This window comes from Lampetra planeri, chromosome 3, assembly GCF_965212315.1.
Source record: "Lampetra planeri chromosome 3, kcLamPlan1.2.h2, whole genome shotgun sequence".
In the NCBI taxonomy this organism is placed as follows: Eukaryota; Metazoa; Chordata; class Hyperoartia; order Petromyzontiformes; family Petromyzontidae; genus Lampetra; species Lampetra planeri.
In genome coordinates, this window is record NC_136109.1 from 413,504 (window position 1) to 441,251 (window position 27,748).

A 27,748-nucleotide genomic window follows, 5' to 3' on the forward strand; every position below is an offset into this window, starting at 1 on the left:
TATATCGTCCGTCCGTCCGTCCGTGTAGCAACATCGCCACCCTATTGCAAATGTGGTGCCACAGCGACGGGGCCGCTCGGCCGAGCCAGGGAGCCGCCCGGCTTCCACCGCCGCACTGCCCCCCATCACCCCCCCCCACATAAACACGCACCCGCACCCACGTAGGGCCTCGTGGTCGGGTCACCTACCCTGAGTTTTCACCCGAGGGCCCCCTAGGGGGGTTACCCCACGGTTTCTCAGGGCCAGGGAATTGGACAGGACCCTTCCCAGGCCAAGTAACACTGCGGCGCCGTGGGCGGATTTGAGATCGCACGACCACGGCGAGCTCAGAGAGCCCCGCAGTTAGAAACGCATACAAACACAAACACGGGTCAGCAAGGCAGATAGCTGGGATCAGGACCCGGGACGACTGATTGGTCGAAAGTTCAAAGGCCGGCGGGATCGCAAAAGAGCGGGAAATCCTAGGCTCAGGATTGGTCGAGAGACCAAGGCGGTCGGGACGGGGGCGCCTAGCCTTTGATGTGAATAGTTTAAAAGAAAACGCAGGGGCAGTAGGGAACTCTCTTCTTCTGGAGTTTGGACACGGGGTCAGCGACGAAGGAGTCATCGGGCGAGCCGCTAGATTGTCTGCAGGACGATCTGAGCGCCGCAAGGTCACCAAGGACTACAGACGGTATCGTGTTGCGCGCCTTACAACACCTCAGAGCGGAGGGTAGGATCCGTAGGAGAGGGTTAGTTCGGGGTAAGGACGAGTAGGAAAGCGGTTTAGCAGAGAGCGCAGCATAGAATAGGGCTACACGGCACCAGAGTGTGGGTTAGAAGCGCCTTGCTGTCCCGCACACACACTCGGGTGGCTCGGTTGGTTAGCAAGGGCTAATAAAATCTCGAGCGTAGTAACAAAACCGTGTTGTTGGGTGTTTTTGGAACGTGGTATTAGCGTGCATTGCATTCGCGAGTGTGTGGTCGTTGTACGCATAAAGGCCGTGGTCTCTGTACGATTGTGCGGGTACGGAGGTGTGTGCGTTAACGCCCGGGGAGAGCACTTTTGGTGTGTTGGCGTGACTACGCAGCCGTGTGAGAGGAGAATCGTCCTTGTACGATATTTGTGTTGACGTGCACGCGCGAGTGGGGGAGGGGACGAGTCGTCGTGTCGGCGTGTGCCCCGCTTGCGTGCGCTCGTTACTTGCGTAAGCTCTCGGCGTGCGTAATCGGCGTGCCCAAGGTGCGCGATCGTAACGTGGGCGGCCAGCGCGGCGCAGAGCGGCGCAGGAGTGGGTATCGCGTGTGGAGCTGTATGCGTGTGTGCGCGCACGTTCACGACGTGTGTAACACAGGTGCGCGATCCTAACGTGAGTGGTCAGGGTTGGGTGAGTGCCGTGCAGAGCTGTGTGTGGGTGTGCGCGTGCGTGGTTATCCATGCCTGCTACGCGGACCCGCGGTGGAGGGGAATCCTCGGGTGACGGCTCCCACACCCTGGGTAAGGAGCCTAGCGGCGGTTCGCTTAGCAGCGGGGGGGCGATTGATGATGTTAGTCCGGCCGTTAGTATTATCGAGGGAGGGATCTCGGGGGCTAGCGACCCCCACAAATTGGTGTCGGAAGCGGTACGGACCCCCGCGTTACCTCACGCTAAAATAAGACTGATATTTACCGGCCGGGGGGCCCCTTCGTGGAAGGCATTCGCCCGCAATCTCTTAGGGGCCAAGGAAATTAATGGATGGACGGACGCGCAGGCAGTACGTCAACTTAATATGAATCTTGATGGGCGGGCAGCCGATTTTGTAGAAGCGTTACCCGCGAGCGCACAGACACAGCTAGAGGAGCTGATGCGCCGACTCGATCAGCGTTTTGGCACACGTGACGAGGAGGAAGCAAAATCGGCCTTAGAGGCGCGCCGTCGCCAACCTGGCGAAGATCTCCGTGATTACGCCGAGGATGTGCGCGAGTTAACAAAGATCGCACGCCCGGGGTACGCAACTGAGGTTATTGAGGAACTGGCTGCCGAGAAAATCCAGCGGTACCTGTCTCGCACGGCGTGGTGGCAGCCAGACATGAGCTGCCCACGTCTTCCCTTTAACACCCTTGTCGAGCGCGCACGTAAGTGTGAAAGAATTCACAGCAAACGCGCGCAGCTCCGGGGGCTGGGACGAGAGCGCGCCATTGCGAGCCTGCTCTCGGAAGACGAGGAGGAGGAACAGGAGCTCGCGAGGACGGTAAGGGGCCGGGAAAGAGCACCTCCAGTGTCCCGCGAGACAACCCCGGGATGGGTTGCCGGTATACAAACGGGTATAAAGGATGTCTCCGGCCAGGTAACCCAGGTACGCGAGGAAACGAACAAAAATATGACCCAATTGCAATCCTCCGTTGAGACCATCCGATCCGAAATGGGGGACCTAGACTCCGCGGTAGGAGGGCTAACTGGAAGGATAGCCCGACTAGAAGCAGAGTATGAGCAACAGCGCACGGGGGGAGGAGGGAGTGGGCAGAAAGTTCGCCACAGAGCCGCCACTCCTCCCAGGACGTGCTATGTGTGCGACCGTCGAGGGCATCTCATGAGGGACTGCCCTCAGCTCGCCCGTGCGAGGCCGATGCATAGGTCAAACACTAAGCCCCCCCTAGAGAGGGGACCACCGGGGGATGAAATCGACGTGGACCCGACCCAAACCAGCTGTAATAATAATGGCGAGCGAGTGATCTCCACACAGGTTCCAACAACAACGCCCACGGAAACGGTGACTCCTGGCGACTGGCTACGGGAGCTGGTGGCGGGGATCACGGGGGCCACGTCGCTCGTGGAAGGGGAGGTAAACGGAGTGCGTACCCGAATTCTGCTGGACACGGGGGCGGTGGCCTCGCTCGTGAGCGCAGCGCACTGCAGCGCGATCGGGGTCGACGTGCGTCACCTGCAGGCACCGGACCGCGCGCTGCACACGGCGAGCGGAGCCGGAATGGGGCTGCTGGGGAGAGCCACCCTAGAGGTCCGCATAGGCAGTCAGGTGTGCACCCAGGAGTTCTACGTGTCGAGTGCGTTGTGTCACGAGTGTATCGCAGGTACCGACCTCTTAGAACGGCTGGGACTCAACGTGCAACCCCGCCAGCGATGCGCCACCATGGAGAGCAACGGCGAGCGGATACCGTTCCTGGGACGAGAACCAACGCGCCCCCGCTTCGCACCTGTGGTCGCTATCCTGGCGACGGCAGTCACCATCGACCCACTCACCGAGATGCTGGTGCCGGTGGCAACATCCCCCACCGACCCCGCGCTCCGACCATCAGGAGAGGTAATGCTAACTCCTCACCCGGAGTTGGCAAAACGGTATGGGATAGTGGGATCCGCCACGTTGGTAAACGCAGATGGGGACCGATTGTTTATACGTGTGTTTAACCCACACAGTACCCCGGCAATGATACGACGACGCACCCCGGTAGCCACCGTACACCCCCTGCACGCTCGCCACTCGAACGACTCGGTGTTCGCACTCTGGGCGGAGGACCCTGGCCGCCCCGAGGACAGCCAGGATCTGGCCTGGCGGGTCGGCCCGACCCCCCGAGCCGAGATTGTTCCCCTGCAGGATGCGTTACATGTGCCTTGGGCAGCCTTACCTAAGGGGGAGGCCGATCAGCTGCGCGTGTTCAGTGAGCACGATTCGGACGTGGGCCGGACCGACCTGGTCAAGCACCAAATTGACACAGGTGCAGCCCGACCCATCAAACTCCCCGCATACCGAGTGGGCGCGCCTGAACGGACCCAGATCAAAGAGGCAGTCACGGATATGCTACGCGATAACATAATCCAGCCCTCCGCGAGCCCTTGGTCTGCCCCGGTGGTACTGGTAACGAAAAAGGACGGATCGACTCGGTTCTGCGTTGATTACCGAAAATTGAACGCAGTCACCCTCGGCGACGCTTTTCCCATCCCACGCATCGACGACACCTTCGACAGTCTCGCAGGAGCGCGGTATTTTTCCACCCTCGATCTCGCGTCCGGGTACTGGCAGGTGGAGATGACGGAGGAGGATCGGCCAAAAACAGCATTCACCACCCCGATGGGCCTGTTTGAGTTTCGAGTGTTGCCGTTCGGACTCACTAACGCGCCCGCGACGTTCCAGCGGTTGATGGAGTTGGTGATGCGGGGCTTGCAGTGGGAACAGTGCCTGATTTACTTGGACGATGTGATAGTGTTCAGTAGATCTTTGTCTGAGCATTGGTCCAGGCTTCGAGAGGTGTTCCAGCGACTGCGAGCGGCTCATCTCAAGCTCAAGCCACGTAAGTGTTACATCGCACAACGCGAGGTGGGGTACCTCGGGCATCGCGTCAGCGAGGCAGGCGTGCACACCGATCCGGAGAAGGTACGCGCCGTAGTGGAGTGGCCACGGCCAAGGAATCTGACGGAGATCAGATCATTTTTGGGGCTCGCCACCTATTATCGTCGATTTGTAAAGGGATTCAGTGAGATTGCACGCCCTCTCACCCAACTCACCTCCCCTAAGCACCCCTACCAGTGGACGGGGGCCTGCCAGACGGCCTTCACCACTCTCAAAGATCACCTCACCCACGCCCCCACCCTCGCTTTCCCCGATTTTACCACCGATTTTATTTTGGACACCGACGCCTGCAGCAGCGGGCTGGGCGCGGTGTTGTCACAGGTACAGGATGGGACGGAACGAGTCATCGCGTACGCCAGCCGGACCTTGAGTGGGGCCGAGCTGAACTATTGCGTGACCCGCCAAGAGTTGTACGCCGTAATTTTCGCATGCAAACAGTTCCGGCCGTATTTGTACGGCAGGAGATGTCGCGTACGCACTGACCATTATGCTCTGCAGTTCCTTCTTACATTCAAGGAGCCGCGGGGGCAGATGGCCCGGTGGTTGGCGCAGTTGCAGGAGTACAACCTGCAAATCGAGTATCGGGCTGGCCGGACGCACGCAAACGCGGACGCCTTGTCGAGGCGACCCACGGTGTTCGCCGAGACGAGGGCGGAGGAGGCCTGCCCGTGTTTCACGGGGGGACGCTGCCGGCAGGCAACGGACCCCCGAGAGGCCGCGGCCACTGACCCCCCCCCAGCGAGAGAGAGTGCAGTGTGCGCCACAGAGACCCTTGCAGGTGGCACCGAGGATCCCGTCGACCGCCCGGCAAGCGCGGGACCCGCAGCTCGGGACCCGATCGGACGGATCCAGGAGGACGTCGGCTGCGCCTTCCCGGGCCTGAACGACGAGCAGCTGAGACAGACCCAGCAGCGAGATCCGGATCTGGCGGCGGTGGAGGCGGCACTGCGAGAGAAGGAGGATGCACTACCAGGGCTCTGGAGCGGTTTGTATGCCCGGTTGTGTGTGGAAAACGGGGTGGTGAGGGAACTGGCCGACGCTGGGCAGCCTGGGTGCATCTGCGTTCCCGCCCATGTGCGACCCCAACTACTACGACTGGTACACGACCACCCGCTCGGGGGCCATGATGGGGAACGGCGCACCCGGGAGACTCTGCGTCGCCAGTATCTCTGGCCTAAATTGGCACAAGATGTGGCCGCCTGGGTGCAGGGCTGCCGGGCCTGCCAGCAGTGTGGGCAAAAGCCGGCGAGGTACCAGGTACCCCTGAGGCCGTTCCGAGTCAGTCGGACGAATCAGTTGGTCGGAATCGACTTGCAGGGGCCCTTTCCACGATCCCACCGGGGCAACCGATATATTCTTGTAGCGGTGGAGTACTTCACCCGCTACCCCGTGGCGGTGGCTATCCCGGATAAAACAGCCCTCGTAGTGGCCCGGGCCTTCGTGGAAAACTACGTACTTAAGTGCGGGATCCCCGAACGAGTCATTACCGACCAGGGTAGTGAATTCGAGGCCGAACTATTCCAGGCGCTGTGCCGAGAGTTCGGGATCCAGAAGGACCGAACCACGGCATATCACCCCCAGGCAAACGGGATGGTAGAGAGGATGAACCAGACTCTGGCCGGGAAGCTTAAACGCATGGCGGCCGCGAATCAACAGGACTGGGACGAACACCTCCCCTATGCCCTGTTCGCCTACACCACCGCCGTTCACACATCTACAGGACAGACCCCGTTCCTAATGATGTTTGGTCGCGAGTCTCGCCTGCCCGCAGATCTGCTGTTCGGTGTCCCTCCGCCGCAACGGGAGGAAGGGAGCCACCCCATGGAGCACTTGCTGGAGACCCTGCGAGAGGCCAGGGGCCGAGCCTACCCGCACGGAGAGGCCGCGCACCAGCGGCAAGAGCAGGGCGCCCGACCCCGTATGGAGCCCCCCTTCTACACTGCGGGCTCCGAGGTGTGGCTGTACACTCCCCGCGTCGGTGCCGGACAGGTGGGGAAGCTGACCACCTACTGGCGAGGACCCTGGATTGTGAGACGGCAGATCTCACCATGGACGGTGCTGATTCAGGGAGGAGAGAGGGGCCGGGAGATGGTGGTCAACATCCGCCGACTGAAGCCGTGGCGAGCAGCCCCCGAGGGGGGGAGCCCCGCCGTCCAAGTACCCCCGAAACCCCGGGGTCCCCACACCCCCCGTGCCCGGGGGCCTCGCGCAGTATATGGGCCCCACGGAGCCCCGGGCTCCGAGGGGCCCCGGGCGGGGCCGGGGGCGACGAGGACGGCAACCCTTAAACCCCACCGCCTCTGAGTTTGTTCCCCAGCCCGCAGGTGCCGGAGACCGAGGGGAGCCGTTGGAATGGAGGAGACCACCGCCGGAGCCCCAGGAGACGGAGCCGCCACCCCCGAGGCCAGCCACAAGGGCCGGGCGAATCCCGCGGACCCCGCGGCGATACCTCGTGGGGGCAACCCAGGCGAGGTGCTCCAGTCAACCCGGGACGGGGACTGGCACCCCGGGGGGCTATGTGGTGCCACAGCGACGGGGCCGCTCGGCCGAGCCAGGGAGCCGCCCGGCTTCCACCGCCGCACTGCCCCCCATCACCCCCCCCACATAAACACGCACCCGCACCCACGTAGGGCCTCGTGGTCGGGTCACCTACCCTGAGTTTTCACCCGAGGGCCCCCTAGGGGGGTTACCCCACGGTTTCTCAGGGCCAGGGAATTGGACAGGACCCTTCCCAGGCCAAGTCACACTGCGGCGCCGTGGGCGGATTTGAGATCGCACGACCACGGCGAGCTCAGAGAGCCCCGCAGTTAGAAACGCATACAAACACAAACACGGGTCAGCAAGGCAGATAGCTGGGATCAGGACCCGGGACGACTGATTGGTCGAAAGTTCAAAGGCCGGCGGGATCGCAAAAGAGCGGGAAATCCTAGGCTCAGGATTGGTCGAGAGACCAAGGCGGTCGGGACGGGGGCGCCTAGCCTTTGATGTGAATAGTTTAAAAGAAAACGCAGGGGCAGTAGGGAACTCTCTTCTTCTGGAGTTTGGACACGGGGTCAGCGACGAAGGAGTCATCGGGTGAGCCGCTAGATTGTCTGCAGGACGATCTGAGCGCCGCAAGGTCACCAAGGACTACAGACGGTATCGTGTTGCGCGCCTTACAACACCTCAGAGCGGAGGGTAGGATCCGTAGGAGAGGGTTAGTTCGGGGTAAGGACGAGTAGGAAAGCGGTTTAGCAGAGAGCGCAGCATAGAATAGGGCTACACGGCACCAGAGTGTGGGTTAGAAGCGCCTTGCTGTCCCGCACACACACACGGGTGGCTCGGTTGGTTAGCAAGGGCTAATAAAATCTCGAGCGTAGTAACAAAACCGTGTTGTTGGGTGTTTTTGGAACGTGGTATTAGCGTGCATTGCATTCGCGAGTGTGTGGTCGTTGTACGCATAAAGGCCGTGGTCTCTGTACGATTGTGCGGGTACGGAGGTGTGTGCGTTAACGCCCGGGGAGAGCACTTTTGGTGTGTTGGCGTGACTACGCAGCCGTGTGAGAGGAGAATCGTCCTTGTACGATATTTGTGTTGACGTGCACGCGCGAGTGGGGGAGGGGACGAGTCGTCGTGTCGGCGTGTGCCCCGCTTGCGTGCGCTCGTTACTTGCGTAAGCTCTCGGCGTGCGTAATCGGCGTGCCCAAGGTGCGCGATCGTAACGTGGGCGGCCAGCGCGGCGCAGAGCGGCGCAGGAGTGGGTATCGCGTGTGGAGCTGTATGCGTGTGTGCGCGCACGTTCACGACGTGTGTAACACAGGTGCGCGATCCTAACGTGAGTGGTCAGGGTTGGGTGAGTGCCGTGCAGAGCTGTGTGTGGGTGTGCGCGTGCGTGGTTATCCATGCCTGCTACGCGGACCCGCGGTGGAGGGGAATCCTCGGGTGACGGCTCCCACACCCTGCGTAAGGAGCCTAGCGGCGGTTCGCTTAGCAGCGGGGGGGCGATTGATGATGTTAGTCCGGCCGTTAGTATTATCGAGGGAGGGATCTCGGGGGCTAGCGACCCCCACACAAACACTTGGCATGACCCTACAAAAACCTTTAGACTCTGTGATACTTTCCTGGCTAAACAAGTGTAACATTCCCTTATAATTCCCTAAGATAGCTTTTAATTAAAACATTTACATTAATGAGGTTTTCCTGGCTAAACACGTGTAACATTCCCTTATAATTCCCTGAGATAGCTTTTAATTAAAACTTTGAAATTAAATAAAAAAACTCACAGCACCCTAAAGCCTACAGCTAGGCCTAAAGCCTAGAACTGGGCCTCAAAGTCTGACTTCGTATCGTACCCCTGCGTGTGTGCAAGGGAGTTAATGTTTAACAATGTTACATTCCCTGATGCTTTTAAATATAAACATTTAAATTTAAAGCTTTTACATGAATAATAAAAACATTTAAATTAAAAATTAACTCTCGGCGGCCTAAAGCCTACAGCTAGGCCTCAAGCCTCGAACGCCTCAAACTCTCCCTTCGTATTGTTCCCCTGCGTGTGTGCAAGGGAGTTATGTTTAACAATGTTACATTCCCTGATGCTTTTAAATAGAAACATTTAAATTTAAAGCTTTTACATAAATTATAAAAACAGGTAAATTAAAAATTAACTCACGGCGCCCTAAAGCCTACAGCTAGGCCTAAAGCCTAGACGTAGGCCTCACACTCTCCCTTCGTATCGTCCGATTCAGTGTAGCAACATCGCCCCCTACTGCAAACACTTGGCAGGACCCTACAAAAACCTTTAGTCTCAGTGGGGCTTTCCTGGCTAAACAAGTGTAATAATACATTATGTTTATATTCTTTGGTTATTCGTTCCTACCAGCCCACCCCGCAGGGTCCTGTTTTCACCAACGCACAGCAATACTCGTTCCAAGACCAACCCCGGGCACACGTCCCACAGCCCCTTTTAACTCTTCAATCTCCGCTCCCAATACACATCCGCGTCCAGCACGCCTGCTCCGGGTGACGTCACTGCCCTTTAACCCCTGACACCCCCGTCCAGCTCTTTCCCGCGCGTGTGATTGGTGCGTGTTGTCGTGAGAGCGGAGATGTGTTTGCGTGGTGCGTGAGGGTGGCTCGCAGATCCCTTAAAGTGCTTGAACCATTCTCCGACTCCTCTTCATATGTAATCTGACGGCTCAAAAAGAGCGAGTTTTATTCTTTAAAAAACACGATACTTTCTTCCAATAGGCATCCCAATTTATTCTAAACCATGTTCCATGATTGATGCAATGTTGGAATGCTGCTCAAATACCGTTCCTAAATTAGACATAATAAAGGGTAACTGGAATGAGCAGAGCATTTGTTTAATTGCGAGCAATTTGGCACGAGGGCAACTCGACGACGGTGTCCTTATTAATAACAAAACCCCTGTGTACGACTGTCCGAGCTCTTTGCAAGCAAGTGGGTGGCTCTGAAAAGAGCCGTTGTTGTGGTGGTAGAGGCGGCGGCGCGTTCACTTCTTTGCCTGAGAGGTCTTCTTGGGCAGCAGCACGGCCTGGATGTTGGGCAGCACACCGCCCTGGGCGATAGTCACGCCGCCCATGAGCTTGTTGAGCTCCTCGTCGTTTCGCACGGCGAGCTGCAGGTGTCGGGGGATGATCCTCGTCTTCTTGTTGTCGCGGGCGGCATTGCCAGCCAGCTCGAGGATCTCGGCAGAAAGGTACTCGAGCACGGCGGCCAGGTAGACGGGTGCTCCAGCGCCGACCCGCTGGGCGTAATTGCCCTTGCGGAGCAGCCTGTGAACGCGACCCACGGGGAACTGCAAGCCGGCGCGGGACGAGCGGGACTTTGCCTTGGCGCGAGATTTGCCACCGGTCTTGCCTCGTCCAGACATTGCTAAGGGACCTAGGATGCAAAAAGCAATAGAGACAAAGTACGAACGATTTGTGACGTTAACACGCACCACCGGAGCGTCTTTTATAGCGGAGACGAGGATCGTAGAGCGCGCCGCTGCTGATTGGCTCCTCTCGGTCGAGTCCCGCCCTCTCCTTGAGCCACCAATGAAAAGCCGGGACGCGAGGATTCGATGTTGACTTTAATTATTTTTATCCATATATATTTTTATGCGGACACGTATCTTAGGAATTAAACAATGCGATACACGTACTTAATAGGTTCAAGTTTTAAGCATTATTGAGTTAATTTATGGGCACGTGCTGGCAAGTCAAACTTATAAGCGGATTCCGCAAATATCAATGTATTATTGATTATAATCATCATTTTGAGGGACCTCATTGGTTATAAGAAATCATTGTGATAGCCTTGAGCTCGTGATTGATCGCCCACGTGCCTATACGGTGTATATATATTCCTTTAACCGCCTGTTCGGGCAATGCCTAAAAATATATGTGCGTGAATAATTCAGTCTCTTAGTTTGCAAAATGTGAACTTCTTATCAGCTCGGGATTGAAACAACATCAACCAATATCTTTGGGTTTAATAGTTAATATATTTCACCCAAATAACCCTTTTGTTGTAGATTATGTAAACATGGTTTCACAACGCTTATATACAACACCAACGTGTGATGTTGAAAAATGAGCGGCGGGGTATATAAAATGAACTTCATTGTCGCTTACGCCTGACGACTCGTGAGAGCCGTGACCAGCAAACGAAGGTTTCCGGCACCCGAACTTTGAAGGACACACATGGAAGCTTTTTCATGCGTAAGTGGTGGCTCTGAAAAGAGCCTTTGTGTTGTGCTTTGAGGGCCGAGCTGGGCGTTCAAGCGCGCTCGCCACGAATGCGGCGGGCGAGCTGAATGTCCTTGGGCATGATGGTGACGCGCTTGGCGTGGATGGCGCACAGGTTGGTGTCCTCGAAGAGCGCGACAAGGTACGCTTCGCTGGCCTCCTGCAGAGCCATGACAGCGGAGCTCTGGAAGCGCAGGTCGGTCTTGAAGTCCTGCGCGATCTCCCTGACGAGGCGCTGGAAGGGCAGTTTGCGGATGAGCAGCTCGGTGGACTTCTGGTAGCGGCGGATCTCGCGCAGAGCGACGGTGCCGGGCCTGTAGCGGTGAGGCTTCTTGACGCCGCCCGTGGCCGGAGCGCTCTTTCGGGCCGCCTTGGTGGCGAGTTGCTTGCGTGGGGCCTTGCCGCCCGTGGACTTGCGAGCGGTCTGCTTGGTGCGAGCCATGGCTTGGTGTGGGCAAAGATCCTCACAAGCGGGGAGAAGGCGGCTTATGTAGCCCAGAGCGCGCGCTCACTGGTCAGCGGAGTCGTGACGTGCGAAGACGGGGAGCGTGCTGATTGGTTGGCAGCGTGCAATGATCTCGAGTCGTCAACTCTTCTTAATCAACAAAATGTTCAGTTTGGATCATTTCAGAATGCCGTATCACGATGCAGTAGTACCGTTTGAGCGCCGTCGATGTCTTTAACGGATGTTATTTTCTCAAGCAAACACCTTTCCGAAAACGACTTTACAGTGCTCTGCATGATCTAAATAAAGTGTGAAGAAACTGCACTTCATTGGAAACAGTAATACGTAAAAATGTCGGAAAGAGGTGATCACAGGGATAGATATCTATTCTCTTGGCATTGAGATGATGATCATCAATTATACTGCACGAGTCATCCATGCTAGGCGCTTACTTTTACATATATGTACACGTGCAAAATGTTAGTTCCTGCCCGAAAATACAACCACGAATTAAATATATTGCATTGCAAGGTTTTGGCGCCAAATATCCAATGTAATATCTGAATGGGCTGCAGATGAAATCAATGGACAAACAAGTCCAATAAATGCCTGCTGGTGAATATGATGTGCCATGAATATTGTTATCGCTTTTATTCACGTTGAAACAGGTCAAAATGCGATCGATCTCTCCATTTCAATGAGCGAACAATGTCCCCGCGTGAACCGGGACTTTGTTGGAAGTTTCGTTTTGTACTCCTGCTAGGACTGGTAATAGCAGGTTCGGAGAGGTGGGTGGCTCTGAAAAGAGCCTTTGTAATTAATGGTGGAGTCGAGGCTTCACTTGGAGCTTGTGTACTTGGTGACGGCCTTGGTGCCCTCCGACACGGCGTGCTTGGCCAGCTCGCCGGGGAGCAGCAGTCGCACTGCGGTCTGGATCTCCCGAGAGGTGATGGTGGAGCGTTTGTTGTAGTGCGCCAGGCGGGACGCCTCGGAAGCGATGCGCTCAAAGATGTCGTTGACGAACGAGTTCATGATGCTCATTGCCTTGGACGAGATGCCGGTATCGGGGTGCACCTGCTTCATCACCTTGTAGATGTAAATGGCGTAGCTCTCCTTCCTGCGGTGGCGTCGCTTCTTGCCATCCTTGCGCGTAGCCTTGGTCACAGCCTTCTTGGAGCCCTTCTTGGGAGCAGGAACCTTAGCCGGCCCAGCGCTCTTTGATGCGGGAGGATCGGGCATGTCGACGCGTCGTAGGCAGCTTCGGGTCAGTTCACAACAGACGGGAAGCGAATGTGGATGTCGGTCGCGCGTTGAGCTCCTTTTATAGGAGGCGAGATGCAAATCAGAGGATCGTAGTGCGCGGCGCTGCTGAGTGGCTCTTTTAGTACCATCCCTCTCCATCAGCCTCCAATGAGAAACGCGGACGCGATGTTCACTTTAATATAGTTTTTACTGCAAAAATGACTTGTGAATATAACACAATGTAATGTCCAAACATGTATATTAGTGAATTGCAGCCATGGCCATTGATTTTGTTTTAAAACGGATGACTAGAAAACCCAATACAGTATATTGTGTTTTGAGTGTGGGTTTTTTTGTTTCTTACGAAGGATTGTTTCACAACTCGTCTAATACGGCACACGGGCGTTTTATGAACGCAATTTGGATAAATACAAGCGCTCGGTGGAGAAAAATAACTTCGCTGTTGTGCTGTACAGGTGGAGATTAGCGTTCCGGCACGCTACGTCAATTAGGACGAGTGTGCTGTAAGATTGTGGCGCCAAATGCTCTACGTAATATCGGAATCGGCTGCAGCTGGAAATTATTCACGCAAAAATACCAGAAATGGGTACTGTATTAATGCGTTCAAGAATTACGCCTTGTTAAATGTGACGTGTCGTGAATATCATGATTTCTTTCATTCATGTGGAAGCAGATGAAGATTCGCCAACTCAACAAGCAAACGTCCACCACGCTCACGAGGAATTGGCGCGCAATAACCCAGGACATGTGCTCCATTTAGAAAGTGTTTGGCAACACTGGCGCAAGCAGTTTCGAAGAGGTGGGTGGCTCTGAAAAGAGCCTTTGGGTTGGCTTAATGTGCGAGAGATGGGCGCTCAGCCTCCGAAGCCGTAGAGAGTGCGGCCCTGGCGCTTGAGGGCGTAGACCACGTCCATGGCGGTGACGGTCTTGCGCTTGGCGTGCTCCGTGTAGGTGACGGCGTCGCGGATGACGTTCTCAAGGAAGACCTTCAGGACGCCGCGGGTCTCCTCGTAGATGAGGCCCGAGATGCGCTTCACACCGCCGCGGCGAGCGAGGCGGCGGATGGCGGGCTTGGTGATGCCCTGGATGTTGTCGCGCAGCACCTTGCGATGGCGTTTTGCGCCTCCCTTGCCGAGCCCCTTACCGCCTTTACCGCGTCCAGACATTGCGACTACTTCTGACAAAGCACGCGAGAGACATGCGCGCTCAGCTTGCAGCAGCAGCCACCTTTATATCCGAAGCGTGGTGACGTCACCGACCACCCCTGCCCTCCGCGATGGCTCCGCCTTAAACCTTCGACATTTAACCTCTGTGACGAAGAAAACCCTCCACCGTCGTCAAAAACACTTCCGTGACATGTACAATATGCGACGTTTTGGGCAATGACCCTTCTTCGAAGCACTCTGTAATGATATTGGCACACCCGCAGCGAACGCGAGAGGAACGCAATCTGTTGCAAGATTGCACGTGGAGTGAATAATCGGTGTAAGGTCTTGTTTTCAAGTGAACAAGATGAACTAACTTTATAATCGTGTGAAGCTAAACGGCTTCCAACACAATAGTTGAGTGAACGTCACCAACTAGTTCTCCCAAAGTAAGAAAGACATTTATTTTAATAGAGAAGTTTAGATGGTGCACCGCAATGTTTACAAAACAAAAACAAAGTGAAAAGGCGAGAACGAGCGAATGAAGGCAAATTGAGTAAAGCTGTCTGGAATCAATACATTTTTAGACTAAATTCCATATTTGGCACCAGTAACATGATGACGGAATGAAGAGGTGCAACACATAATCAAAATTGGAGGTTCGTCAAGAATGCATCGATTTGAATCTGGATTTAGATTAGAATCGCCAGCGAGAATGCTGACGTCGCTGACATTACTCTGCACCCAGTTCGAGTGAGGGAGCTGCCACCCGCCCCGCCTGTGTTTATGATTACTGCTTTCGGGCTCGATTACTCCCATCACATCAATGCTTAAAACACATCGAGTCGGTAAAATGTTATACAGTTAATTTGGCGAATGTACGAAACTTATCCAATCTACACAAATCCTCACGATTGAACTGCACCAAGCGTCGAGCTCCTTGATCAGGGCCGAGTCAAGGCGAGCAACCATCGCCACGCCGTAAATGGGTTTGACTTACAGAATATGGCACGCATTCAACAGCAACGTAATACACTGCCATGTGTTAACGATGAACTAATTGAAGCGCAGCAGCACCTGGTTCACTTTTTTTAACTAAGTGGGTGGCTCTGAAAAGAGCCGTTGAGGTGGAGTGAATCGAGCATCGTCCGATCGGATTCACTTCTTTGGCGCAGTCTTCTTGGGCTTGGCCGCGGCCTTCTTGGGCTTGGCCACCTTGGGTTTGGCGGCCTTGGCCTTGACGGTCTTGGGCTTAGCGACCTTGGGCTTCGCAGCCTTGGGCTTGGCTGGGCTCTTCGCCACCTTCTTGGGCTTAACAGCCGACTTCACCTTTTTGGGGCTCTTGGCCGACTTGGCAGCCGCGGGCTTCTTTGCTTTCTTGGGAGACTTCTTGGGCGCGGTCTTCTTGGCTGCCGCGGGCTTCTTCACCTTCTTGGCTGCCGCGGGCTTTTTAGCTGCGGGCTTTGATGTTGACGACTTGGGCTTCGCCTTTGCGGCAGCCTTTTCCTTGTTGAGTTTGAAAGAGCCAGATGCACCGCTGCCCTTCACTTGCGCCACGGCGTCTTTGGCCACGAGCTTCTTGATGGCCAACTTCACGCGGGCATTGTTCTTCTCCACGTCGTATCCTCCGGCAGCAAGCGACTTTTTGAGCGCAGGAAGAGACACGCCGTTCCTCTCCTTGCTGCTGGCCAGAGCCTTGAGGATGAGCTCGGACACGCTGGGGCCGACCTTCTTGGACTTTGGAGCGGCGCGCTTCTTCTTGGGGCTTTTAGGCGCTGAAGTAGCCGCAGCTGGTGGTTGAGCAGGAGCAGTTTCCGCCATCTCAAAACGTCGCTTTTATCGCCTCGCCTCTTTGAAATCGAAATCAGCGCTCTCACGGATTCAAACCGAGCGTCCTCCAGGCCCGAGGTTATTATAGAAGCGGCGTACTGAATGCGGACGTCGCTGAGATCATCCAGCACTCAGATCTAGTGAGGAAGTTGCCACCATACTCACTGTGTTTATCACGCCTGCCTTTGGGCTCGATTACTCCCGTAACGTTCATACTTACATGCATATAGTTGATACATTATCACGAAGATCACTTCTTTAATGTACGTTACTTATGCAATATACGACAATGCTCACGATATAAATTATAATTCAAAACAAGTGAACAACCAACATTTGGGAGACATTGTTCGGTCAGGGCGAGATATGATGATTGTCGTTTTTCAAAAGTGTTAATGATGAACACTATTTAAAACACACTCGAATGTTTTGCAAGACAAGATGCTTCAACAGACTACTCATATTTAATTCCAACGAAATATTTTCTATTTAAGTTTTGCCTCGCGCGCTCGCGATTCCTCCTCTCGCGCTATGGTGAGGACTGCGCGCCATGCCAACCGTCCCTTGTCACCGAACTTTTAACTGGACGTTTTAATCGAACTTTGAAATTAATAAATATATGGATTTTCAGATGGACAACAAACTGAAGAAAATTACTCAAAATTAACCGACATTAAATAGAAAGTTTAACATGTTACGTGGCAAGAGGTGAGTAGCTCACGCACTGCAGAAGGGTCGCGCGCCTTGAACAAGATCGAGGCACGGTGCACAATTATCACCACTCAAATTCAACTCAAGTGACTCCGCAGTCGAATGTTTAAAGAACATATGTGGGGGTCGCTAGCCCCCGAGATCCCTCCCTCGATAATACTAACGGCCGGACTAACATCATCAATCGCCCCCCCGCTGCTAAGCGAACCGCCGCTAGGCTCCTCACCCAGGGTGTGGGAGCCGTCACCCGAGGATTCCCCTCCACCGCGGGTCCGCGTAGCAGGCATGGATAACCACGCACGCGCACACCCACACACAGCTCTGCACGGCACTCACCCAACCCTGACCACTCACGTTAGGATCGCGCACCTGTGTTACACACGTCGTGAACGTGCGCGCACACACGCATACAGCTCCACACGCGATACCCACTCCTGCGCCGCTCTGCGCCGCGCTGGCCGCCCACGTTACGATCGCGCACCTTGGGCACGCCGATTACGCACGCCGAGAGCTTACGCAAGTAACGAGCGCACGCAAGCGGGGCACACGCCGACACGACGACTCGTCCCCTCCCCCACTCGCGCGTGCACGTCAACACAAATATCGTACAAGGACGATTCTCCTCTCACACGGCTGCGTAGTCACGCCAACACACCAAAAGTGCTCTCCCCGGGCGTTAACGCACACACCTCCGTACCCGCACAATCGTACAGAGACCACGGCCTTTATGCGTACAACGACCACACACTCGCGAATGCAGTGCACGCTAATACCACGTTCCAAAAACACCCAACAACACGGTTTTGTTACTACGCTCGAGATTTTATTAGCCCTTGCTAACCAACCGAGCCACCCGTGTGTGTGTGCGGGACAGCAAGGCGCTTCTAACCCACACTCTGGTGCCGTGTAGCCCTATTCTATGCTGCGCTCTCTGCTAAACCGCTTTCCTACTCGTCCTTACCCCGAACTAACCCTCTCCTACGGATCCTACCCTCCGCTCTGAGGTGTTGTAAGGCGCGCAACACGATACCGTCTGTAGTCCTTGGTGACCTTGCGGCGCTCAGATCGTCCTGCAGACAATCTAGCGGCTCGCCCGATGACTCCTTCGTCGCTGACCCCGTGTCCAAACTCCAGAAGAAGAGAGTTCCCTACTGCCCCTGCGTTTTCTTTTAAACTATTCACATCAAAGGCTAGGCGCCCCCGTCCCGACCGCCTTGGTCTCTCGACCAATCCTGAGCCTAGGATTTCCCGCTCTTTTGCGATCCCGCCGGCCTTTGAACTTTCGACCAATCAGTCGTCCCGGGTCCTGATCCCAGCTATCTGCCTTGCTGACCCGTGTTTGTGTTTGTATGCGTTTCTAACTGCGGGGCTCTCTGAGCTCGCCGTGGTCGTGCGATCTCAAATCCGCCCACGGCGCCGCAGTGTTACTTGGCCTGGGAAGGGTCCTGTCCAATTCCCTGGCCCTGAGAAACCGTGGGGTAACCCCCCTAGGGGGCCCTCGGGTGAAAACTCAGGGTAGGTGACCCGACCACGAGGCCCTACGTGGGTGCGGGTGCGTGTTTATGTGGGGGGGGTGATGGGGGGCAGTGCGGCGGTGGAAGCCGGGCGGCTCCCTGGCTCGGCCGAGCGGCCCCGTCGCTGTGGCACCACATAGCCCCCCGGGGTGCCAGTCCCCGTCCCGGGTTGACTGGAGCACCTCGCCTGGGTTGCCCCCACGAGGTATCGCCGCGGGGTCCGCGGGATTCGCCCGGCCCTTGTGGCTGGCCTCGGGGGTGGCGGCTCCGTCTCCTGGGGCTCCGGCGGTGGTCTCCTCCTCCATTCCAACGGCTCCCCTCGGTCTCCGGCACCTGCGGGCTGGGGGACAAACTCAGAGGCGGTGGGGTTTAAGGGTCGCCGTCCTCGTCGCCCCCGGCCCCGCCCGGGGCCCCTCGGAGCCCGGGGCTCCGTGGGGCCCATATACTGCGCGAGGCCCCCGGGCACGGGGGGTGGGGGGACCCCGGGGTTTCGGGGTACTTGGACGGCGGGGCTCCCCCCCTCGGGGGCTGCTCGCCACGGCTTCAGTCGGCGGATGTTGACCACCATCTCCCGGCCCCTCTCTCCTCCCTGAATCAGCACCGTCCATGGTGAGATCTGCCGTCTCACAATCCAGGGTCCTCGCCAGTAGGTGGTCAGCTTCCCCACCTGTCCGGCACCGACGCGGGGAGTGTACAGCCACACCTCGGAGCCCGCAGTGTAGAAGGGGGGCTCCATACGGGGTCGGGCGCCCTGCTCTTGCCGCTGGTGCGCGGCCTCTCCGTGCGGGTAGGCTCGGCCCCTGGCCTCTCGCAGGGTCTCCAGCAAGTGCTCCATGGGGTGGCTCCCTTCCTCCCGTTGCGGCGGAGGGACACCGAACAGCAGATCTGCGGGCAGGCGAGACTCGCGACCAAACATCATTAGGAACGGGGTCTGTCCTGTAGATGTGTGAACGGCGGTGGTGTAGGCGAACAGGGCATAGGGGAGGTGTTCGTCCCAGTCCTGTTGATTCGCGGCCGCCATGCGTTTAAGCTTCCCGGCCAGAGTCTGGTTCATCCTCTCTACCATCCCGTTCGCCTGGGGGTGATATGCCGTGGTTCGGTCCTTCTGGATCCCGAACTCTCGGCACAGCGCCTGGAATAGTTCGGCCTCGAATTCACTACCCTGGTCGGTAATGACTCGTTCGGGGATCCCGCACTTAAGTACGTAGTTTTCCACGAAGGCCCGGGCCACTACGAGGGCTGTTTTATCCGGGATAGCCACCGCCACGGGGTAGCGGGTGAAGTACTCCACCGCTACAAGAATATATCGGTTGCCCCGGTGGGATCGTGGAAAGGGCCCCTGCAGGTCGATTCCGACCAACTGATTCGTCCGACTGACTCGGAACGGCCTCAGGGGTACCTGGTACCTCGCCGGCTTTTGCCCACACTGCTGACAGGCCCGGCAGCCCTGCACCCAGGCGGCCACATCTTGCGCTAATTTAGGCCAGAGATACTGGCGACGCAGAGTCTCCCGGGTGCGCCGTTCCCCATCATGGCCCCCGAGCGGGTGGTCGTGTACCAGTCGTAGTAGTTGGGGCCGCACATGGGCGGGAACGCAGATGCACCCCGGCTGCCCAGCGTCGGCCAGTTCCCTCACCACCCCGTTTTCTACACACAACCGGGCATACAAACCGCTCCAGGGCCCTGGTAGTGCATCCTTCCTCTCTCGCAGTGCCGCCTCCACCGCCGCCAGATCCGGATCCCGCTGCTGGGTTTGTCGCAGCTGCTCGTCGTCCAAGCCCGGGAAGGCGCAGCCGACATCCTCTTGGATCCGCCCGGTTGGGGTGGGATGATCCGTCTGTCCCCGGGCTCCTTCTGCAGGGGTTCCTGCGGCGCACACTGCACTCTCTCTCGGGGGGGGGAGTTTAGTTTCCGCGCGCTCCTTGGGTTCTGCTGCCTGGCGGCAGCGTCCCCCCGTGAAGCACGGGCAGGCGTCTCCCTCCCTCGTCTCAGCGCGCACCGCGGGCCGTCTTGACAAGGCGTCCGCGTTCGCGTGTGTTCGCCCCGCTCGGTACTCGATCTGCAGGTTGTACTCCTGCAGCTGCGCCAGCCATCGAGCCATCTGCCCCCGCGGTTCCTTGAATGTAAGGAGGAACTGCAGTGCATAATGATCGGTGCGCACACGACATTTCCTGCCGTACAAGTACGGTCGGAACTGTTTACACGCGAAAATTACAGCATACAGTTCCTGACGGGTTACACAATAGTTCAGTTCGGCCCCGCTCAGGGTCCGACTGGCGTATGCGATGACCCGCTCCGTCCCACCCTGCACTTGCGACAGCACCGCGCCCAGCCCACTGCTGCAGGCGTCAGTGTCCAAAATAAAATCGGTGGTGAAATCTGGGAAAGCCAAGGTGGGGGTGTGGGTGAGGTGGTCTTTGAGTGTGGTGAAAGCCGTCTGGCAGGCCTCCGACCACTGATAGGGGTTCTTAGGGGAGGTGAGTTGGGTGAGGGGGCGTGCAATCTCACTGAATCCCTTTACAAATCGACGGTAATAAGTGGCGAATCCCAAGAATGACCTGATCTCCGTCAGGTTCCTCGGCCGCGGCCAATCCACTACGGCACGCACCTTCTCGGGATCGGTGCTCACCCCTGCCTCGCTGACTCGGTGTCCGAGGTACCCCACCTCGCGTTGCGCAATGTAACACTTACGTGGCTTGAGCTTGAGATGGGCTGCTCGCAGTCGCTGGAATACTTCCCGCAGCCTGGACCAGTGTTCGGACAGCGACCTACTGAACACTATTACGTCGTCCAGGTAAATCAGGCACTGTTCCCACTGCAAGCCCCGCATCACCAACTCCATCAACCGCTGGAACGTCGCGGGCGCGTTAGTGAGTCCGAACGGCAACACTCGAAACTCAAACAGGCCCATCGGGGTGGTGAATGCTGTTTTTGGCCGATCCTCCTCCGTCATCTCCACCTGCCAGTAACCGGACGCCAGATCGAGGGTGGAAAAATACCGCGCTCCTGCGAGACTGTCGAAGGTGTCGTCGATGCGTGGGATGGGAAAAGCGTCGCCGAGGGTGACTGCGTTCAATTTTCGGTAATCAACGCAGAACCGAGTCGATCCGTCCTTTTTCGTTACCAGTACCACCGGGGCAGACCAAGGGCTCGCGGAGGGCTGGATTATGTTATCGCGTAGCATATCCGTGACTGCCTCTTTGATCTGGGTCCGTTCAGGCGCGCCCACTCGGTATGCGGGGAGTTTGATGGGTCGGGCTGCACCTGTGTCAATTTGGTGCTTGACCAGGTCGGTCCGGCCCACGTCCGAATCGTGCTCACTGAACACGTCGGCGTACTCCCGCAATAACCCGCGCAGCTGATCGGCCTCCCCCTTAGGTAAGGCTGCCCAAGGCACATGTAACGCATCCTGCAGGGGAACAATCTCGGCTCGGGGGGTCGGGCCGACCCGCCAGGCCAGATCCTGGCTGTCCTCGGGGCGGCCAGGGTCCTCCGCCCAGAGTGCGAACACCGAGTCGTTCGAGTGGCGAGCGTGCAGGGGGTGTACGGTGGCTACCGGGGTGCGTCGTCGTATCATTGCCGGGGTACTGTGTGGGTTAAACACACGTATAAACAGCCGGCCCCCATCTGCGTTTACCAGTGTGGCTGACCCTACCACCCCGTATCGCGATGCCAACTCCGGGTGAGGAGTCAGCATTACCTCGCCCGATGGTCGGTGGGTTGGGTCGGTGGAGAGGGTTGCCACTGGCACCAGCATCTCGGCGAGAGGCCCGATGGTGACGGCCGACACCAGCGTAGCGGCCACGGGTGTGAAGCGTGGGCGATTCGGCTCCTGTCCTAGGAACGGAATCCGCTCCCCGCTGCCCTCCACCGTAGCGCATCGTTGCCGGGGCTGTACGTTAAGTCCCAACTTTTCCAGGAGGTCCGTTCCTGCAATGCACTCGTGGCACAACACACTCGAAACGTAGAATTCCTGTGTGCACACCTGGTTTCCTATGCGGACCTCTAGGGTGGCTCTCCCCAGCAGCCCCATTCCGGCTCCGCTCGCCGTGTGCAGCGCGCGGTCCGGTGCCTGCAGGTGACGCACGTCGACCCCGATCGCGCTGCAGTGCGCTGCGCTCACGAGCGAGGCCACCGCCCCCGTGTCCAGCAGAATTCGGGTACGCACTCCGTGTACCTCCCCTTCCACCAGCGACGTGGCCCCCGTGATCCCCGCCACCAGCTCCCGTAGCCAGTCGCCAGGAGTCACCGTTTCCGTGGGCGTTGTTGTTGGAACCTGTGTGGAGATCACTCGCTCGCCATTATTACCATTACCGTCTATTTGTATCGGGACCGCGTCGATTGCACCCCTAGTTGGTCCGCTCACTAGGAGGCGTTGGAGTTTAACCCCCGCGCCTGCCTAGCTCGGGTGATTTCAGGACAGTCTCTCACTAGATGCCCTCGGCGATCGCACATATAACATGCCCGGGGAGGGGGGGCGGCTCCGTAGTGGGCCCCCCGCCCACTCCCTCCCCCCCCATTACGCCGCTGTCCACCCTCCGCCTCTAGTCGGGCTACCCTCCCAGATAACCCTCCCACCGTGGCGCGTAGGTCCCCCATTTCAGATCGGATGGTCTCAACGGAGGATTGCAATTGGGTCATATTTTTGTTCGTTTCCTCGCGTACCTGGGTTACCTGGCCGGAGACATCCTTTATACCCGTTTGTATACCGGCAACCCATCCCGGGGTTGTCTCGCGGGACACTGGAGGTTCTCTTTCCCGGCCCCTTACCGTCCTCGCGAGCTCCTGTTCCTCCTCCTCGTCTTCCGAGAGCAGGCTCGCAATGGCGCGCTCTCGTCCCAGCCCCCGGAGCTGCGCGCGTTCGCTGTGAATTCTTTCACACTTACGTGCGCGCTCGACAAGGGTGTTAAAGGGAAGACGTGGGCAGCTCATGTCTGGCTGCCACCACGCCGTGCGAGACAGGTACCGCTGGATTTTCTCGGCAGCCAGTTCCTCAATAACCTCAGTTGCGTACCCCGGGCGTGCGATCTTTGTTAACTCGCGCACATCCTCGGCGTAATCACGGAGATCTTCGCCAGGTTGGCGACGGCGCGCCTCTAAGGCCGATTTTGCTTCCTCCTCGTCACGCGTGCCAAAACGCTGATCGAGTCGGCGCATCAGCTCCTCTAGCTGTGTCTGTGCGCTCGCGGGTAACGCTTCTACAAAATCGGCTGCCCGCCCATCAAGATTCATATTAAGTTGACGTACTGCCTGCGCGTCCGTCCATCCATTAATTTCCTTGGCCCCTAAGAGATTGCGGGCGAATGCCTTCCACGAAGGGGCCCCCCGGCCGGTAAATATCAGTCTTATTTTAGCGTGAGGTAACGCGGGGGTCCGTACCGCTTCCGACACCAATTTGTGGGGGTCGCTAGCCCCCGAGATCCCTCCCTCGATAATACTAACGGCCGGACTAACATCATCAATCGCCCCCCCCGCTGCTAAGCGAACCGCCGCTAGGCTCCTCACCCAGGGTGTGGGAGCCGTCACCCGAGGATTCCCCTCCACCGCGGGTCCGCGTAGCAGGCATGGATAACCACGCACGCGCACACCCACACACAGCTCTGCACGGCACTCACCCAACCCTGACCACTCACGTTAGGATCGCGCACCTGTGTTACACACGTCGTGAACGTGCGCGCACACACGCATACAGCTCCACACGCGATACCCACTCCTGCGCCGCTCTGCGCCGCGCTGGCCGCCCACGTTACGATCGCGCACCTTGGGCACGCCGATTACGCACGCCGAGAGCTTACGCAAGTAACGAGCGCACGCAAGCGGGGCACACGCCGACACGACGACTCGTCCCCTCCCCCACTCGCGCGTGCACGTCAACACAAATATCGTACAAGGACGATTCTCCTCTCACACGGCTGCGTAGTCACGCCAACACACCAAAAGTGCTCTCCCCGGGCGTTAACGCACACACCTCCGTACCCGCACAATCGTACAGAGACCACGGCCTTTATGCGTACAACGACCACACACTCGCGAATGCAGTGCACGCTAATACCACGTTCCAAAAACACCCAACAACACGGTTTTGTTACTACGCTCGAGATTTTATTAGCCCTTGCTAACCAACCGAGCCACCCGTGTGTGTGTGCGGGACAGCAAGGCGCTTCTAACCCACACTCTGGTGCCGTGTAGCCCTATTCTATGCTGCGCTCTCTGCTAAACCGCTTTCCTACTCGTCCTTACCCCGAACTAACCCTCTCCTACGGATCCTACCCTCCGCTCTGAGGTGTTGTAAGGCGCGCAACACGATACCGTCTGTAGTCCTTGGTGACCTTGCGGCGCTCAGATCGTCCTGCAGACAATCTAGCGGCTCGCCCGATGACTCCTTCGTCGCTGACCCCGTGTCCAAACTCCAGAAGAAGAGAGTTCCCTACTGCCCCTGCGTTTTCTTTTAAACTATTCACATCAAAGGCTAGGCGCCCCCGTCCCGACCGCCTTGGTCTCTCGACCAATCCTGAGCCTAGGATTTCCCGCTCTTTTGCGATCCCGCCGGCCTTTGAACTTTCGACCAATCAGTCGTCCCGGGTCCTGATCCCAGCTATCTGCCTTGCTGACCCGTGTTTGTGTTTGTATGCGTTTCTAACTGCGGGGCTCTCTGAGCTCGCCGTGGTCGTGCGATCTCAAATCCGCCCACGGCGCCGCAGTGTTACTTGGCCTGGGAAGGGTCCTGTCCAATTCCCTGGCCCTGAGAAACCGTGGGGTAACCCCCCTAGGGGGCCCTCGGGTGAAAACTCAGGGTAGGTGACCCGACCACGAGGCCCTACGTGGGTGCGGGTGCGTGTTTATGTGGGGGGGGTGATGGGGGGCAGTGCGGCGGTGGAAGCCGGGCGGCTCCCTGGCTCGGCCGAGCGGCCCCGTCGCTGTGGCACCACACATATATAATCTTACGTTTAATGCACCGACAGAGTTGATATTCTAGGAGCGCAGGATGGTTCATGCGATGAGTTGTTTTTACTGCAATAAGTAACACGTATTTACTGCACTAAGTAACACGAATGAGTAATCATTGGAAAGATGTTATTAACCATGTAAAAATATTTAACTACACATATTTGTACCATCTTATTTGACAGGTAATATTATACTTTACCGAGTGTTGACATCCCCAGCGTTTACCAGTACTTTTATGCTTACTATCAGCTAACACTGGCCACAACCCTGAGCTGATGTGCTCATTTGTTCCCTTTTAGCCCCGACACCCCACGCCACTCCCCGGCAACCACATTCAGATAAGGCCCCCCCCCCTCTGCCCCCCCCTGATTTATTATTTAAATTATTATTTATATTATTTAAATTATGTATTATTATTGTTTTACCTACGTGACTTTACCGAAAAAACCTAAGAGTATGAATCATTGCAGTCACGAAAGCTTCAAATCTAGAACGAATGCAAGAATCATTCATTCCACGCGCATGTGAAGAGGAGTCGTAGAATGGTTTATGCACTTCTTTATACTGGTAGCAACGAAGTGGACCAGCCTACAATAGATTATATCGTCCGTCCGTCCGTCCGTCCGTGTAGCAACATCGCCCCCTATTGCAAACACTTGGCATGACCCTACAAAAACCTTTAGACTCTGTGATACTTTCCTGGCTAAACAAGTGTAACATTCCCTTATAATTCCCTAAGATAGCTTTTAATTAAAACATTTACATTAATGAGGTTTTCCTGGCTAAACACGTGTAACATTCCCTTATAATTCCCTGAGATAGCTTTTAATTAAAACTTTGAAATTAAATAAAAAAAACTCACAGCGCCCTAAAGCCTACAGCTAGGCCTAAAGCCTAGAACTGGGCCTCAAAGTCTGACTTCGTATCGTACCCCTGCGTGTGTGCAAGGGAGTTAATGTTTAACAATGTTACATTCCCTGATGCTTTTAAATATAAACATTTAAATTTAAAGCTTTTACATGAATAATAAAAACATTTAAATTAAAAATTAACTCTCGGCGGCCTAAAGCCTACAGCTAGGCCTCAAGCCTCGAACGCCTCAAACTCTCCCTTCGTATTGTTCCCCTGCGTGTGTGCAAGGGAGTTATGTTTAACAATGTTACATTCCCTGATGCTTTTAAATAGAAACATTTAAATTTAAAGCTTTTACATAAATTATAAAAACAGGTAAATTAAAAATTAACTCACGGCGCCCTAAAGCCTACAGCTAGGCCTAAAGCCTAGACCTAGGCCTCACACTCTCCCTTCGTATCGTCCGATTCAGTGTAGCAACATCGCCCCCTACTGCAAACACTTGGCAGGACCCTACAAAAACCTTTAGTCTCAGTGGGGCTTTCCTGGCTAAACAAGTGTAATAATACATTATGTTTATATTCTTTGGTTATTCGTTCCTACCAGCCCACCCCGCAGGGTCCTGTTTTCACCAACGCACAGCAATACTCGTTCCAAGACCAACCCCGGGCACACGTCCCACAGCCCCTTTTAACTCCTCAATCTCCGCTCCCAATACACATCCGCGTCCAGCACGCCTGCTCCGGGTGACGTCACTGCCCTTTAACCCCTGACACCCCCGTCCAGCTCTTTCCCGCGCGTGTGATTGGTGCGTGTTGTCGTGAGAGCGGAGATGTCGTGTTTGCGTGGTGCGTGAGGGTGGCTCGCAGATCCCTTAAAGTGCTTGAACCATTCTCCGACTCCTCTTCATATGTAATCTGACCGCTCAAAAAGAGCGAGTTTTATTCTTTAAAAAACACGATACTTTCTTCCAATAGGCATCCCAATTTATTCTAAACCATGTTCCATGATTGATGCAATGTTGGAATGCTGCTCAAATACCGTTCCTAAATTAGACATAATAAAGGGTAACTGGAATGAGCAGAGCATTTGTTTAATTGCGAGCAATTTGGCACGAGGGCAACTCGACGACGGTGTCCTTATTAATAACAAAACCCCTGTGTACGACTGTCCGAGCTCTTTGCAAGCAAGTGGGTGGCTCTGAAAAGAGCCGTTGTTGTGGTGGTAGAGGCGGCGGCGCGTTCACTTCTTTGCCTGAGAGGTCTTCTTGGGCAGCAGCACGGCCTGGATGTTGGGCAGCACACCGCCCTGGGCGATAGTCACGCCGCCCATGAGCTTGTTGAGCTCCTCGTCGTTTCGCACGGCGAGCTGCAGGTGTCGGGGGATGATCCTCGTCTTCTTGTTGTCGCGGGCGGCATTGCCAGCCAGCTCGAGGATCTCGGCAGAAAGGTACTCGAGCACGGCGGCCAGGTAGACGGGTGCTCCAGCGCCGACCCGCTGGGCGTAATTGCCCTTGCGGAGCAGCCTGTGAACGCGACCCACGGGGAACTGCAAGCCGGCGCGGGAAGAGCGGGACTTTGCCTTGGCGCGAGATTTGCCACCGGTCTTGCCGCGTCCAGACATTGCTAAGGGACCTAGGATGCAAAAAGCAATAGAGACAAAGTACGAACGATTTGTGACGTTAACACGCACCACCGGAGCGTCTTTTATAGCGGAGACGAGGATCGTAGAGCGCGCCGCTGCTGATTGGCTCCTCTCGGTCGAGTCCCGCCCTCTCCTTGAGCCACCAATGAAAAGCCGGGACGCGAGGATTCGATGTTGACTTTAATTATTTTTATCCATATATATTTTTATGCGGACACGTATCTTAGGAATTAAACAATGCGATACACGTACTTAATAGGTTCAAGTTTTAAGCATTATTGAGTTAATTTATGGGCACGTGCTGGCAAGTCAAACTTATAAGCGGATTCCGCAAATATCAAT

The 27,748-nt window shown here is 56.3% G+C and overlaps 5 protein-coding genes and 1 pseudogene across 6 annotated transcripts; all 6 read right to left on the reverse strand.

The window, feature by feature from the left end:
* Positions 1–9,541: 9,541 nt before the first annotated feature.
* Positions 9,542–10,827, reverse strand: LOC144735551 (histone H2A-like). The gene has a single exon (XM_078617992.1). The coding sequence runs from the start codon at positions 10,193–10,195 to the stop codon at positions 9,815–9,817; it is 381 nt and encodes a 126-aa protein (XP_078474118.1). The 5' UTR covers positions 10,196–10,827; the 3' UTR covers positions 9,542–9,814.
* Positions 10,828–11,085: 258 nt separating this feature from the next.
* LOC144734386 (histone H3) lies at positions 11,086–11,496 on the reverse strand. Its single transcript, XM_078616545.1, has one exon. It carries the CDS (start codon positions 11,494–11,496, stop codon positions 11,086–11,088), a length of 411 nt encoding a protein of 136 aa, XP_078472671.1.
* A 630-nt stretch (positions 11,497–12,126) lies between these two features.
* LOC144735559 (histone H2B type 3-B) lies at positions 12,127–12,803 on the reverse strand. Its single transcript, XM_078618004.1, has one exon. It carries the CDS (start codon positions 12,736–12,738, stop codon positions 12,337–12,339), a length of 402 nt encoding a protein of 133 aa, XP_078474130.1. The 5' UTR covers positions 12,739–12,803; the 3' UTR covers positions 12,127–12,336.
* A 761-nt stretch (positions 12,804–13,564) lies between these two features.
* Positions 13,565–13,977, reverse strand: LOC144735583 (histone H4). Its single transcript, XM_078618020.1, has one exon. The coding sequence runs from the start codon at positions 13,926–13,928 to the stop codon at positions 13,617–13,619; it is 312 nt and encodes a 103-aa protein (XP_078474146.1). The 5' UTR covers positions 13,929–13,977; the 3' UTR covers positions 13,565–13,616.
* Positions 13,978–14,352: 375 nt separating this feature from the next.
* LOC144735572 (histone H1 pseudogene) lies at positions 14,353–15,807 on the reverse strand (annotated as a pseudogene). The gene has a single exon (XR_013588656.1). The product of XR_013588656.1 is annotated as a histone H1 pseudogene (transcript).
* A 10,875-nt stretch (positions 15,808–26,682) lies between these two features.
* Positions 26,683–27,582, reverse strand: LOC144735596 (histone H2A-like). The gene has a single exon (XM_078618024.1). It carries the CDS (start codon positions 27,383–27,385, stop codon positions 27,005–27,007), a length of 381 nt encoding a protein of 126 aa, XP_078474150.1. The 5' UTR covers positions 27,386–27,582; the 3' UTR covers positions 26,683–27,004.
* Positions 27,583–27,748: the final 166 nt, after the last annotated feature.

Excerpts from the sequence above, each read along its gene's own strand:
- LOC144735551 (XM_078617992.1), bottom strand. The coding sequence starts at position 10,195 with ATGTCTGGACGAGGCAAGACCGGTGGCAAATCTCGCGCCAAGGCAAAG.
- LOC144734386 (XM_078616545.1), bottom strand. The coding sequence starts at position 11,496 with ATGGCTCGCACCAAGCAGACCGCTCGCAAGTCCACGGGCGGCAAGGCC.
- LOC144735559 (XM_078618004.1), bottom strand. The coding sequence starts at position 12,738 with ATGCCCGATCCTCCCGCATCAAAGAGCGCTGGGCCGGCTAAGGTTCCT.
- LOC144735583 (XM_078618020.1), bottom strand. The coding sequence starts at position 13,928 with ATGTCTGGACGCGGTAAAGGCGGTAAGGGGCTCGGCAAGGGAGGCGCA.
- LOC144735596 (XM_078618024.1), bottom strand. The coding sequence starts at position 27,385 with ATGTCTGGACGCGGCAAGACCGGTGGCAAATCTCGCGCCAAGGCAAAG.